Source organism: Schistocerca serialis, chromosome 7 (genome assembly GCF_023864345.2).
Source record: "Schistocerca serialis cubense isolate TAMUIC-IGC-003099 chromosome 7, iqSchSeri2.2, whole genome shotgun sequence".
NCBI lineage: Eukaryota > Metazoa > Arthropoda > Insecta > Orthoptera > Acrididae > Schistocerca > Schistocerca serialis.
In genome coordinates this window covers 526,383,960-526,397,652 of record NC_064644.1, presented here as the reverse complement: position 1 = coordinate 526,397,652, position 13,693 = coordinate 526,383,960, and the positions used below count along the sequence as shown (strand labels likewise).

Below are 13,693 nucleotides of genomic sequence, written 5' to 3'. Positions count from 1 at the left end.
GAATCTGCTTAGTGTATGCACCTCTTGGTCTCCCTCTACGATTTTTACCCTCCACCCTGCCCTCCAGTACTAAATTGGTGATCCCTTGATGCCTCAGAACATGTCCTACCAACCGATCCCTTCTTATAGTCAAGTTGTGCCACAAACTCTTCTTCTCCCCGATTCTATTCAGTACCTCTCATTAGCTATGTGATCTACCCATCTAATCTTTAGCATTCTTCTGTAGCACATTTCGAAAGCTTCTATTCTCTTCTTGTCTAAACTATTTATCGCCCATGTTTCACTTCAATACATGGCTACTCTCCATACAAATACTTTCAGAAACGACTTCCTGACACTTACATCTATACTCGATGTTAACAAATTTCTGTTCTTCAGGAACGCTTTCCTTGCCATTGCCAGTCTACATTTTATATCCTCTCTACTTCGACCATCATCAGTTATTTTGCTCCCCAAATAGCAAAACTCATTTACTACTTTAAGTGTCTCATTTCCTAATCTAATTCCCTCAGCATCACTCGACTTAATTCGACTACATTCCATTATCCTTGTTTTGCTTTTGTTGATGTTCATCTTATACCCTCCTTTCAAGACACTGTCCATTACGTTCAACTGCTCTTCCAAGTCCTTTGCTGTCTCTGACAGAATTACAATGTCATCGGCGAACCTCAAAGTTTTTATTTCTTCTCCGTGGATTTTAATACCTATTCTGAACTTTTCTTTTGTTTCCTTTATTGCTTACTCAATATACAGATTGAATAACATCAGGGATAGGCTACAACCGTGTCTCACTCCCTTCCCAACCACTGCTTCCCTTTCATACCCCTCAACTGTTATAACTGCCATCTGGTTTCTGTACAAATTGTAAATAGCCTTTCGCTCCCTGTATTTTACCCTTGCCACCTTCAGAATTTGAAAGAGAGTATTCCAATCAACATTGTCAAAAGCTTTCTCTAAGTTTACGAATGCTAGAAACATAGGTTTGCCTTTCCTTAATCTTTCTTCTAAGATAAGTCGTAGGGTCAGTATTGCCTCACGTGTTCCAACATTTCTACGGAATACAAACTGATCTTCCCTGAGGTCGGCTTCTACGTTTTTCCATTCGGCTGTAAAGAATTTGCGTTAAGTTTTTTGCAGCTGTGATTTATTAAACTGATAGTTTGGTAATTTTCACATCTGTCAACACCTGCTTTCTTTGGGATTGGAATTATTATATTCTTCTTGAAGTCTGAGGGAATTTCGCTTGTCTCATACATCTGTCTCACCAGATGGTAGAGTTTTGTTAAGACTGGCTCTCCCAAGGGTGTCAGTAGTTCTAATGGAATGTTGTCTACTCCCGGGGCCTTGTTTCAACTTAGGTCTTTCAGTGCTCTGTTGAACTCTTCACGCAGTATTGTATCTCCCATTTCATCTACATCCTCTTCCAGTTCCATAATATTGTCCTCAAGAACATCGCCCCTGTATAGACCCTCTATATACTCCTTGCACCTTTCTGCTTTCCCTTCTTTGTTTAGAACTGGGTTCCCATCTGAGCTCTTGATATTCATACAAGTGGTTCTCTTTTCTCCAAAGGTATCTTTAATTTTCCTGTAGGCAGTATCTACCTTAGCCCTCGTGAGATAAGCCTCTACATCCTTACATTTGTCCTCTAGCCATCCCTGCTTAGCCATTTTGCACTTCCTGTCGATCTTATTTTTGAGACATTTGTATTCCTTTTTGCCTGATTCAGTTACTGCATTTTTGTATTTTCTTCTTTCATCAATTAAAGTATACAATTCATTTTCTCGGATGGCGCAATTTTTATAACTGTCTAGTTTTCCCTTTAACCTCTATGGCTGTGCGTTTTGACAGTGGAAAATGTTACTATATTGTATGGTCTGAACAGGAAAGACACACACATGGAAAGAGCTGAAAAGAAAAATAACATAGGCTAAAATTAAGCAAATTAGTAAATGGATTGGCGAGATTTGGAGTTGTGTGAAGTAAGAAGCCAGCTAGTTGAAACAATCACTGTAATAATTTACGAACGAATGCTGGTATACAAAGTTCAATGGAATTAAATTTCCACATTTTGCACACTATCCTTCGGGTTGTTGGAAAAGTTTTTGAGAAAACTGCAACTAACAAACCTGAAATCCAAGAATGGACTATCTTTAGAAGTCACATCATGCAAAGAGTTCTTGAGTGAACCACATAACAAATATGATGATGCTCTAAAATCCAGCAAGTGCAAGATCTGCACTCAGATCAAAATAACATTGACTGTTGGGCTTGCACAGTTGAGTAAGGAAGAGGATAGTGGTATCAGTCCCCATTACCAATGCATGCTGTACAGTTGTGACTGCAAAAGCTATCCGTGCTCCCATGAACAACAAGCAGTCAATCACTTTGGTATGATTTAGTATAATATGCAACACGACATCCAGTAGTAAAAACAATCCTTGATCAGAAATGTATACATTACCTGAGTGACATGTGTACTAAAGAATTAAAGTAGTGAACTGGTGTGTTAAATTTAACAACAAAAACAATCAATTTTTGACTATAAAATTTAATTGGATAACTAAAAAATGTACTACATAAAATAAGGTTTTAATTGGTCAAGCTTTCGAGGCCAGCGGCTGCTCCTTCACGCTGAAGGGGAAGGGGAAAGACTGCACACATCTAGGAAAAGGAATAGCTTTCAGAAAAGTAACCAGAACCTGTCCTCCAAGTCTCCCATAACCCACGTGTCTGGACGACTTTTCCGAAATCTACTCCTTTTCCTAGACCTCTCCAGTCTTTTTCCTTCACCCTTCTTCCCCTTCAACCCTTCACCTGAAGAAGGAACCACTGGCTCTGAAAGCTTGCCCAATTATAACCTCCTTTTGTGTGTGTGTTCTGCCACCTCTTGGTGAGTAGCTTTTTATCTATCCAATTACATTAGAAATGTTAAATTTGGTACTTGTAAAGCCAAATACTAGCACAATGTTTGACTCTTCCAGGCCTCTAAGCACGTCTGCAAAACAGAACACAGTAAATCTCAAACAAAACATTCATCTTCAATACAGTACCATGTATATCAAAGTATCTGTACTAGACCTCCCCTTTGCTGTGTTCTCTTGCAGTGCAACCGTATTTTTCTTTTCTTGTACAGTATATGAGCAAAAACATATTTTGCACTAAACTTGGAATGAGCATTAGCTTCTCACATAGTATCACTGCCTTGAGGTGTACCGCCTAAACATTTTCTGATGTAGAAATGTTACATTTGTATAGTTTGTTTTTTTTAACTGAGTAAGAAATTTACCACTCTAAATTTTGTTCCCTAGCAAAGTACTAAATATCAAAAGGAAGCAGAGTGACATCACAATATGCTTTATAGTTCCAACTTTCATGTCAATTAGGAACAAAGGCAAGAAAATTCATGGTTACCACACACTTCACAAGCCATAGTTTACTTTGAAGAGAAATGGTTGTTGAGGGGTTGTGGTGGGCTAAGTAAACAGTGTAAAAAGACAATTTTAACTTACAATTAATCAGTTCTGTATTTCACAGTGCTAAATACACAAAACATATCCAATGTCAGTAGCACAAACAGCTGCAACTTTCATATTGGTGGTAAAGGGAACAACTTTGTGAAAATCATATACCAAATACAGTGCCGAACTGTCAGCTTAGAGTAATTGTCCATGAAAAGGATAGGTTAAAATTAACATAATGTATAATATAAGTCATCACACCCATTTGGATACTTAAAAATATCAGTGACAAATTCATGACAGTGCATAAAGAATCGCATTCCCTCTCAACAGACAAGTTTTAAGTCTATTTCAACGTATGGAACAAATATATTGTATACAAAAAATTTCAAAATAGTTTAAACAAAGCGATGTTATTACAAATTTGGTTCAAGGAAATGCAATTTCAGCAGCAACATCAACAAAGTTGTTTAATGTCATTATTTTGCAAAACAAAATATTGATGTTCTGTTATTTGTATGTAAATTAGTTTTGCTAATGAACAGTATCTTCGTTATACTCCAAATACATTGCCGTGCAGGTATTTGGAATGTCACTAGTTTGCTCATTTCCAACAAAACTTACAAAAAATATACGTAATTCTTGAAGGCAATGTACAAGATCGGTAACAGGGAAGACGTATAAAACAAATTACACAGAATTTAAAATACTTATGTCTCACGTCAGAATTTCCTTAGTCCACAATGTGACAGTAAGATACCATTCCGTAGACTCGACACAGAGTTTCATAATGCTTCATAAATATTCAACATAATATATTACCAATCATGACTGTTAGATAAGATAATTTACCAAAACAATGATGCCAAATCACAGGGATGTGGTGTTTTCTGCAAACCACAATTCTTCAACTTGCCACCTTCTCAGCAAAAGCTCACAACTATTTAGAATCCTGGATGCAGAGTTAGTTTCACATAGTGAAAGAAAGACTCGTGAATAACTGGCTTGAGGAGGGAGGGAGAGAGGAAAACTTTACAAAAATGAATAAGCAGTTGTCACTTACGTAAAAATTCAAGTGCACCTAGTACATAATGGGCAAGATTATAGAATGAGGAAAGCATAGGTAATTACTCCACTAATCAAATACAGAAAATCTCACAGGAGACAAATACAAAAGGAGACAACAAGGGTGGCTTTCTTTTCAGGGTGGCAGTATGATCAACTTGTGCTTCTTGAAAACTTGTTAGCAATTTCATCTCACCAAACATAATTGACTGGACATTGTAACTGATTTCCCAAGTATTCCGTTCAGACAATATACAACTATCTTCTCAACAAATCAGCCTGATATGCTAACATCTTTCTTATTCAAAGATTTAATTTCCTCTTCATCAAGAATGAAAAACTAGTGTCCACATTTCAACACTCAGATTCGGAACAGTATTCAGTAATTTCCTTAACTTGCATATTATTCCAAGGAATCCACACAACTTCTGTGTTTTCGATTCATTCCACATGTGTCCTATTACCTTCCATAAGGTGTTTCAATTTACTACATTGCGAAGAAAGCTAGAGGTAGTGTGAGTTTTAATCATTACCATCAAAGAAAGTGACCAAGAAAATTGTTACAAAGCGCTATCGATAAACAGACATGTAAGACCAACAATGTATCTCAAGCTTTCAAACAAAATTTATTCATAGAAAATGTCATACTCTTATTACACCTGATTTTATTTTTATTCGTGTTCACCTGTCCTTACAGTCACATCATTTACTTCTCAGTTAAATTCGGTTTCTATCTTCACAGCCTTACATCAATTTTATTTCATTAACCATTGTTGATATGGGCTTTGCTTCTGACCCTCACTTGCACTCTCCATTCTGCCTATAGGCAACTACTAGCTCAGAAATTCATGTTCTAGCCACACTGCTACATTATCTTTGATCAAGCCCAACTGCTCTCTATGACTGCCACCCACACACAAAATGTTTAGTGTGGTCACAGTCCCAGAAATGCTCATTATATAAATTAAATTAAAAAGGAAGCTTTTAACTTTCTGCACTGATCATTATTTACAACCTCTTCTGTAAGGCACAAAGCTATCGTGCCTTCCTGAAGTAGGAAGAATGTCTTAATATTTTACCTTTTTTTTCTTTTTTTTACAAATTATAAATAAATCATTTTTCTGTGGATGAATTTTGTTACAACTGATTACTGCTGACACTTCAAAGTTGATGTAAAGGAACATTTAAAATATGTACATTTAAAAACTCATGTATAAAACTATTAAGTACACTGTCATTTTTTTCTCACAGTCACAGACTGTGGTATATGCTAATTACATCAAGTAACAAATATACATTTGTACTTTCAAAATTGAAACATCTCTGTTGGAAGGCAGTGGTAAAAACGAAAGTCCAACACTTAGCAGGCAGAGACAAATGACACTCCTTTGGAGATGCTATTAGTTTCACAGACAGTTCTTTTGAGTGGTGAACAACTTCAGCAATTTGGCTGGGCAATGATGATTCAACATTCTGTAACACTCACTTTTTGCAGCACTTCTCAAAACTACTCTACATTTAATGGTCAATACGGATACCAACTTTTATGTTTATTGCAACTTCTTGGAAGAAATATCTGGAAAATACTTTTATCCACATATATAAAACTTTAATCTTGAGGAAAACAATTACCAGCACAGATGGGTTATTCAGTAAATGAAATCGCTGAAATAAACTACTGGAAATTAAATCACTAACAACTTCATAGAACAATTTGCAATGTAATTTTTTTTTCTTTACAGATAAGCAACTGACTTGTGAAAGCTGAAATCCCAAGACAATGATATTTATAAATATGATTCCACTGTTGCAAATAGTAGAAAAATAAACAGTTAAAATTTAAATATTGTTCACATAAATTACTGGATAAAATCATTTTCATTTTGTTCACTGCTTTTGAAATTTCTTTCTATGCTGTTTTCATACTATTCCTTTAACATTTTGATCTTAACAAAAGTAACATAGACTACTTGTAACAGCAATTATAAAAAACTTTTTACTATAATTACAGGAATAAAGATTTTATACACATTACAAAACATATTTTTCATAAAACCTTATGTACACCAAAAAGTACAACGAGAAAAAATAGGCATTCTACATTACTCAACAATGTTCCATAGTGCCACAATTAATACATTATTTACTCTCAAACTCCAAATAACTGCTACTACATGACAAGGACATAGTCACAAGTCTAACAGCTTCTTATAGAAGATAATTTCACAATGCAAATTCATGATTAAATATTAGTTTCACAGATAGCTCAAATGACACCACTGCCAACCTTCAACAAGGAAACAATTAGTCAATTCATTGCAATGCCAATGATTCACAGCTGACATGTGGCAGGTTGGAACATTAAAGACAACAGATTGTTGCCTAAAAATAATTCCTCATTTAAAAAGAAATTGAGCTTCTCAGCTTTCATACTGTGATCACAATATACCATCACTTTTCCCATCAAATACAGTGCAGTACAAGCAGGGCACCTATCAGTCTCTGCAAATCTGTGCAATCCCGTAACTCATTACATTCTTGGTCATCTCTCTCATTTATAGTAGTTTCACTCTTTTGATAAGCCCTGGGTATCAGAAACTGGAGTACATAACTGATAAGCAGAAAATTTGAAGTACTTGCCAAGTTGAACATCTCTCCAGGTATGTGCAGTTAACAACAGTCATTTAAATGGTGGCGATTATTCGTGTGATCAGAAAAAGCAAATCTTCGAACTCTGGTTTTGAATGTCTGCCCTCACTCTATATGTGGCCAATCAGTGTTTCTTTTCATTCCATATACGAAATGCACATAAGATGGACAAGAGATCTGTCCCAATTATGTATCAGTTAAAACAGTTTTAGTTTGGCTAAGCAGACCATGTAACTGCTGGAAGCAATAACTTTTGATCAACAGTGACAGCTAATTAATTACAAGTTTTATTTGTGCAAATAATTGCATAGACCTTTTAATTACAATGGGCATGCATGAGTACATTTAAACAAAGAACCTGAAACAGTATCCTCAGTTGGTTCACAGATAATTGGTTCTATTGCAGTGTTTAGCAACAACTGACAGTGGAAAGGGTGTGCTAATATTGAATTTTGAGTCACAGGGATACAACATGTGACGAAATGCTGGCATGGCAAGAGTGTTTCACAATGTGACTGCCATTGTTTTAACTTATTGTCTTTAGTTTCATGAAAGAAAAGCTACCTGACCAGTAACACACAACCCATCATTGATTTCACATTTTCAAAATAAAAAGGCAAGAATTATCTTGGAAGTAGACATTCCAGAATATAATAAAATGGAAAAAATACAATGATGAGCACTTGTCATCACTTTTAGACAATAATTGTGTGTTTTCCCCCAGTGAGGACTTATCCAATTACAACAACAAAAAAGTTTAATTTTTTTATGTGGTCTATTTCCAGAGACTCCATGTGCACACTTCCCAATCACACATATTTAAATTAATCAATGAAATACTATAAAAATGATTGTACAAGCTAAATTACACATGTTACAAGTACAAATATTTACATTTACTCTAGCATACAGCAATGAAGTGCTGAATGCTAAACATTTAGTCCACTCCTCCAAAATTATGCGAATACAATTCACTCTCTTGAAATTGTTCTACACATTTTGGAGGATTCATTTAACACACATGACATAACAAATTTTTAACAGTCTTGTAAACCAAGAATAAAAACTACACAAAATATGCATAAATACTGTTAAACTGCCTAAGCAGCAGAGAGAGTCACTGTCATTTGTAGTCTTCTCAAATAAAGGGAAGACTAAGAGCGTCTAAAAACTGTCCTGCGAAGGTAAAGATGACATAATAAACCCAGCCAGCCACTGCCATTATTTACAAAGAGGTTTCTTTGATAGACATGATTAATATTAATCATTCTCCGTGGAGACAGGCTGCAGTATTCACTGCTCCCTCTTGAACAATCATATTATAAAAAAAAAAACAAGTTGTCACTGAATTTACCAGACTGTCATAAATAGCTGCGTCTCACCTGTGAGACACCACACAACTCAAACACTGTTTAAGAATACCACTGCCTTTACATCTCAGTTGTGATCACTGAGCTAACAAAAATTTCACAAATCTTCATTTCATTGTTGCACAAAATTTCACACACACGAAGACACGCATTACGATGAGTGCATTCGCCTTCACACATCTTGTGCAACATTAGTAGCCCTATGACAAGTCAAACATATTCCATTCACCACCTGCCTTCTGACAGTCTGATGGCCTCACCTCAATGACAAGTGTTGATCCCAGGTTATCTGCATCCACTTGTGAACTAGTTGATGTTACAGGAACACTGCTGATGTTTGTTCTTGCTTCCACTTGCAGGTTGTTATTCTGTTGAAGTTCCCTACAAAATATTAATGTTTGTTAAATAGCTTGAAACGTATATCTACAGAGATGATTATGTAAAAACATATGACAAGCACTATCAGAGGAGAGGCTAAAAACATTGGGAAAAGTGAGCAAACACACGTGAAATGTTACAATAAAACAATGGATCCATTATGTGACACCAGATAAACTTTCATTAGGTTACAAACATAACAAAACAGTTAATTTTTCAGTATTTGTTCTCGGGATGACTACACCCATTAATTTATGACAAATGAAATAATTTCACTGCCAAACACAATGAAAAATCAAAGTCAAATACGGGGAAAACAGATGTTTCCTCTTACGTAGGATGAAGCCCTCGACAGCACCACAAAATAAATACACTGGTGGAAAAAAAAAAAAAAAATCCCTACACCAAGGAGGAGTAGTGCGAGATAGATAAAAGTTAGTAGGTGCGATCCTACGTAGGTGCGATCCTAAATCTTAAAGATGACGTGTATTTAAATTTAGCACCACTTGCAGTGCCACTATGAAGATGCAAATCAGGTCTGCTTTAAATACATACTGTAATGGTCATAAGCGTTAGTTAATCCTGCGATTGGACATAGAGACGATGTTAGTTAAGAATGACTTCAATATGACAAAGATGCCATAATCAACAGTTCACTGTGTTTGAACGAGGCATTATAATGGGGCTACGAGAAGCTGGATGTTCCTTCCACAATATTGCAGAAAGACTTGGCAGGAATGTAGCCACTGAACACGATTGCTGGCAGTGTTGGTCATAGGAAGATACGGTCACAATAAGACTGGGCTCTGGACGGCAACGTGACGAGGGGGAAGACCGTCACGTGCGGCAAATGGCTGTGGTGAATCAAATTGCATTTGGAGCAACAATTTGAGCGGCAGTTGATATCACAGTAGCACAAAAACTGTTACAAATTAATTAATTCAAGGACAAGTCCGAGCCAGAGACTCGGTAGCACACATTCCTCTGACGCTAAACCACCGTTTGGGTCTTCAGTGGCATCAAATAAGAGTTCATTGGAGGGTGGAGTGAAGCGACATCGCTGTGGCAGGAAAAAGACCCTGCAAGAACGGGACCGACGATGACTGAAGGGAATTCTTCAACGTGACAGAAACGCAACCCTTCCGCAAACTGCTGCATATTTCAATGCTGGGCAATCGGCAAGTGTCAGCATGCGAACCATTCAACGAATCTTCATCATAGATATGGGCTTTCGGAGCCAAAGGCCCACTCGTATACCCTCGATGACTGCACGACACACAGCTTTACGCCTCTCCTAGGCCCGTCAACACTGACATTGGACTGTCGATGATAGGAACACGTTGCCTGGTGGGACGATTGTATCAAGAGGATGGATGTGTACAGGTACAGAGACAACCTCATGAATCCATGGACCCTGCATGACAGCAGGGGACTGTTCAAGCTGGTGGAGGCTCTGTAATGGTGTGGGGCGTGCGCAGTTGGGGTGATATGGGACCCCCCAATACGTCTAGATACAATTCTGACAGGCGACACATATGTAAGTATATTGTCTCATCACCTGTTTCCATTCATGTCCATTGTGCATTCAGACAGACCTGGGCAATTCCAGCAGGACAATTCGACACTCACATGTCCAGGATTACAACAGAGTGACTCCAGGGAACACTCTTCTGAGTTGCAACGTCCTGTTCAGAAGAGATCTCCACCCCCTTGTACTCTTATGGAATTATGACAGATTTGTAAGATTAATGGTGTCAGTTTCCTCCAGTACTACTTCAGACATTAGTCTCTCTCTCTCTCTCTCTCTCTCTCTCTCTCTCTCTCTCTCTCTCTGTGTGTGTGTGTGTGTGTGTGTGTGTGTGTGTGTGTGTGTGTGTGTGTGTGTGTGTGAGAGAGAGAGAGAGAGAGAGAGAGAGGGGGGGGGGGGATCAAACTGCAGAAGATTGTTGTTAGAATAGCTGGAACTTTTCCTCCCTTCTGGAATTTATTACAATTACAAAATCAGACTCAGTCACAGCAGCTGAGAGGGCATCAGAAAAACAACTGAACAGATTTGTGGCTCAATTCCCATGCCACTGCGCAACATAGTTCAGATCGCATGTAAATCTGTTGACACCCTGATAACTAGTTGGAGTTCACATGTCAGGAGAAGGCAAGGGCACCTCCAACATCATGCCTAGTAAGCATCACATCGAATAGCAAAGTTTGAATTTTTGAAACCTTTTTAATTAAGACTCAGTATTAACAGGGTAACATTTACACAACTAAAATGTACAGAGTCCATAATTTTGGTATGGAACTCTGAAGATGATGACTGCCAGTCTCCAATGAACATTACACGTTTAGATAAACACTTAAGGCCCGTCCACACGCAACGATCTGTCTGCGCAAATGTCTGCGCACATCACATCTGCACAGACAGATCGTTGCGTGTGAACAGAAGATTTGCACCAACCTGAGGTGTGTGCAAACCTGGAAGTTGGAGTTGGAGGTTTGAGCGAAACCTCTCAAATCTGTCGGTTCAAACCACATCTGCGCAGACAAGTTGGAGCGTGTGGACAGGAGATCGTCGCAAATCTGGCGCGAAACAGCTGTTTGCTCAGTCTAGTGTTTGTATTTGTGTGCACAGGACATTAAAATGGCTGATACTCGTCAGTGTTCTCGAGAGTTTGTAAGTGAATTCATTGAAATATACAGAAACCACCCATGTTTGTGGAAGATTAAAAGTAAAGAATATAGTGACCGAGACAAAAAGACAGCAGCATACAATGCTCTAATTGAAAAATTGTGGGCAGTTGGCGCCTCGGCAAACAGAGAAACGGTAATAAAAAAATAATTTCGTTGCGAACTGGCGAAATTATTTGCGGATGGATGTCGAAACTTATAATTATCTCTTAAAGCATGTAACCCCTCATATTATGAGAAAAATACTTGTATGAGAAGGGAAATTTCTCCTCATGAACGCCTGGCAGTAACATTAAGATTCCTAGCAACAGGAAGGAGCTACAATGATTTGGAATTTTCATCTGCAATATCGAAACAAGCATTGAGTGAAATAATACCCAACACATGTGAAGCTATTTACGCTTTCCTGAAAGATGAGTTCATGAAGGCAAGTCAAGTAAATTAGTCTGTCAGCGAACTGTTTACCGAAAAGAGTTATCCAAAGTTCAGAAATCTAGAAGATCTGGTGTAGTAGTAGATCAAGTATACCAGCCAACGTTATGGTATTTTGATCTACTTGGCTTTCTTAGTGATCAAGAAACGCCAAGACCAAGCAGGAGTACAATTGAAGATGAAATTGGAGTGCCAATGTGCGAGGAAATGGAACACGAGGTTATGTAAAACAAAACAGGTTCGCCCTGCAACTCTCGCAGTAAATTTACGTGACAAAACTGCTTTCGCTTTAGCAGCCACTGTCTGCACCATTTTGACCGCTTTCTCTGTTTCCTGCGGTTGGTCTGAATGTTTTTTGCAACACAAGTTGCGAGCACAGACCACAACACAACTTCCTCCATTTCTATTTTTCAAAATAACTGAATTAAATTTTGACGTTTTCGGGGAGCGTAGTCGCTTGCCACTGATATTTCTTTTCTACACCGACAGATGGCGGGCGAGTAGTAGATTGGGGTTTGTGTCGTGTGAACACACCACATTTGCAGCGATCTTTTGCATGTACAGACATCTGCGCCGATGTCTGCGCAGACAGATCGTTGCGTGTGGACCGGGCTTTAGAAAATAGTCTGTGGAAACCGATATTAATGTTAATATGATTTATCAGTTAAGTCACTTTCTCATACCAAATTTTTTAAACTGATGTGCAATATGTATGACCTCGACATCCTCTGTAGGTAATGCATTTGGTGAAAATGGATCCAAATAGACACACACACTACATCCATGTATTATAATACGTGTGACAACCTTAATGGGGGAGGGGGGTGGGACAACAACTTTCCATCCCCTGCAACAATAACACACAAAAATAAGAAGCTTTTTGCTGATAGCAATTTAGAACAGAAATTAAAGGGATAAAATATAGACTAATGTAGCACTGCTTCTTATTTTTGATGACTACAAAAGTGTCCTACTAATAATAATAATAATAATAATAATAAGTAGTAGAAGAAGTAGAAGAAGAAGAAGAATGCACAACTTACAGTTTCTTCTTCACTGAGCCTGAATGAAACCTGCCCCCTTCTCCTCTGATGCGGTTCATTGCGTGACGATGCCTTGACTCATGTAGGTATTTCTGTAAGAGAAATTACAACAGTTTTAGTAAGGATTATTTTGTCACATAAAGAAATTGTTTCTTGGCAGCAGTGAATTGTTAATGTTAGTAGAACAACCCCAACACTTTTGAAGATAAGCAGAAGTATTTTGCAGGCAAGTTGGTAACTATCAGATTGTAAACATTACAACCAGAATGGCAATTCCTGGGTGGAATAATATGTAAAATAAGGAAAAGGCTACCATTCACCTACAGCATACTGAGGAGCATAGATAATTTTTAACAGAAAACTGGAATTTGCTCCAAGTTTTGAACGCTTGCTCTTTTTCTAATAAAAGTCCCCCCCCCCCCCTCGGCCCCCACTTACACACACAAATGTACACTCCTGCAATCACAAGCTGATGAGATTTTAAATATGAACTCACATTTATTGGTGCACTGAAGGAAGTGCAATTGAGAACAGAGTGAGACAGGGTGGTGTCCTACCCTCCATGTAGTTAGATATGTACAGAGCAGGCACGAAAGGAAACTTTAAGGGA

The 13,693-nt window shown here is 37.8% G+C and overlaps 1 protein-coding gene across 2 annotated transcripts in view; it reads right to left on the bottom strand.

Moving 5' to 3' along the window:
* Window positions 1–5,133: 5,133 nt before the first annotated feature.
* LOC126412769 (nuclear transcription factor Y subunit alpha) overlaps window positions 5,134–13,693 on the bottom strand; it is a 33,301-nt gene continuing 24,741 nt past the window's right edge. For both annotated transcript variants that reach the window (XM_050082525.1, XM_050082524.1), the window contains exons 7-8: window positions 13,084–13,175; window positions 5,134–8,926 (exon numbers count right to left, since the gene is read on the bottom strand). In XM_050082525.1, the coding sequence (XP_049938482.1) occupies window positions 8,746–8,926; window positions 13,084–13,175 (273 nt within the window). In that variant the 3' untranslated portion in view covers window positions 5,134–8,745. The remainder of the gene's footprint in view (window positions 8,927–13,083; window positions 13,176–13,693) is intronic.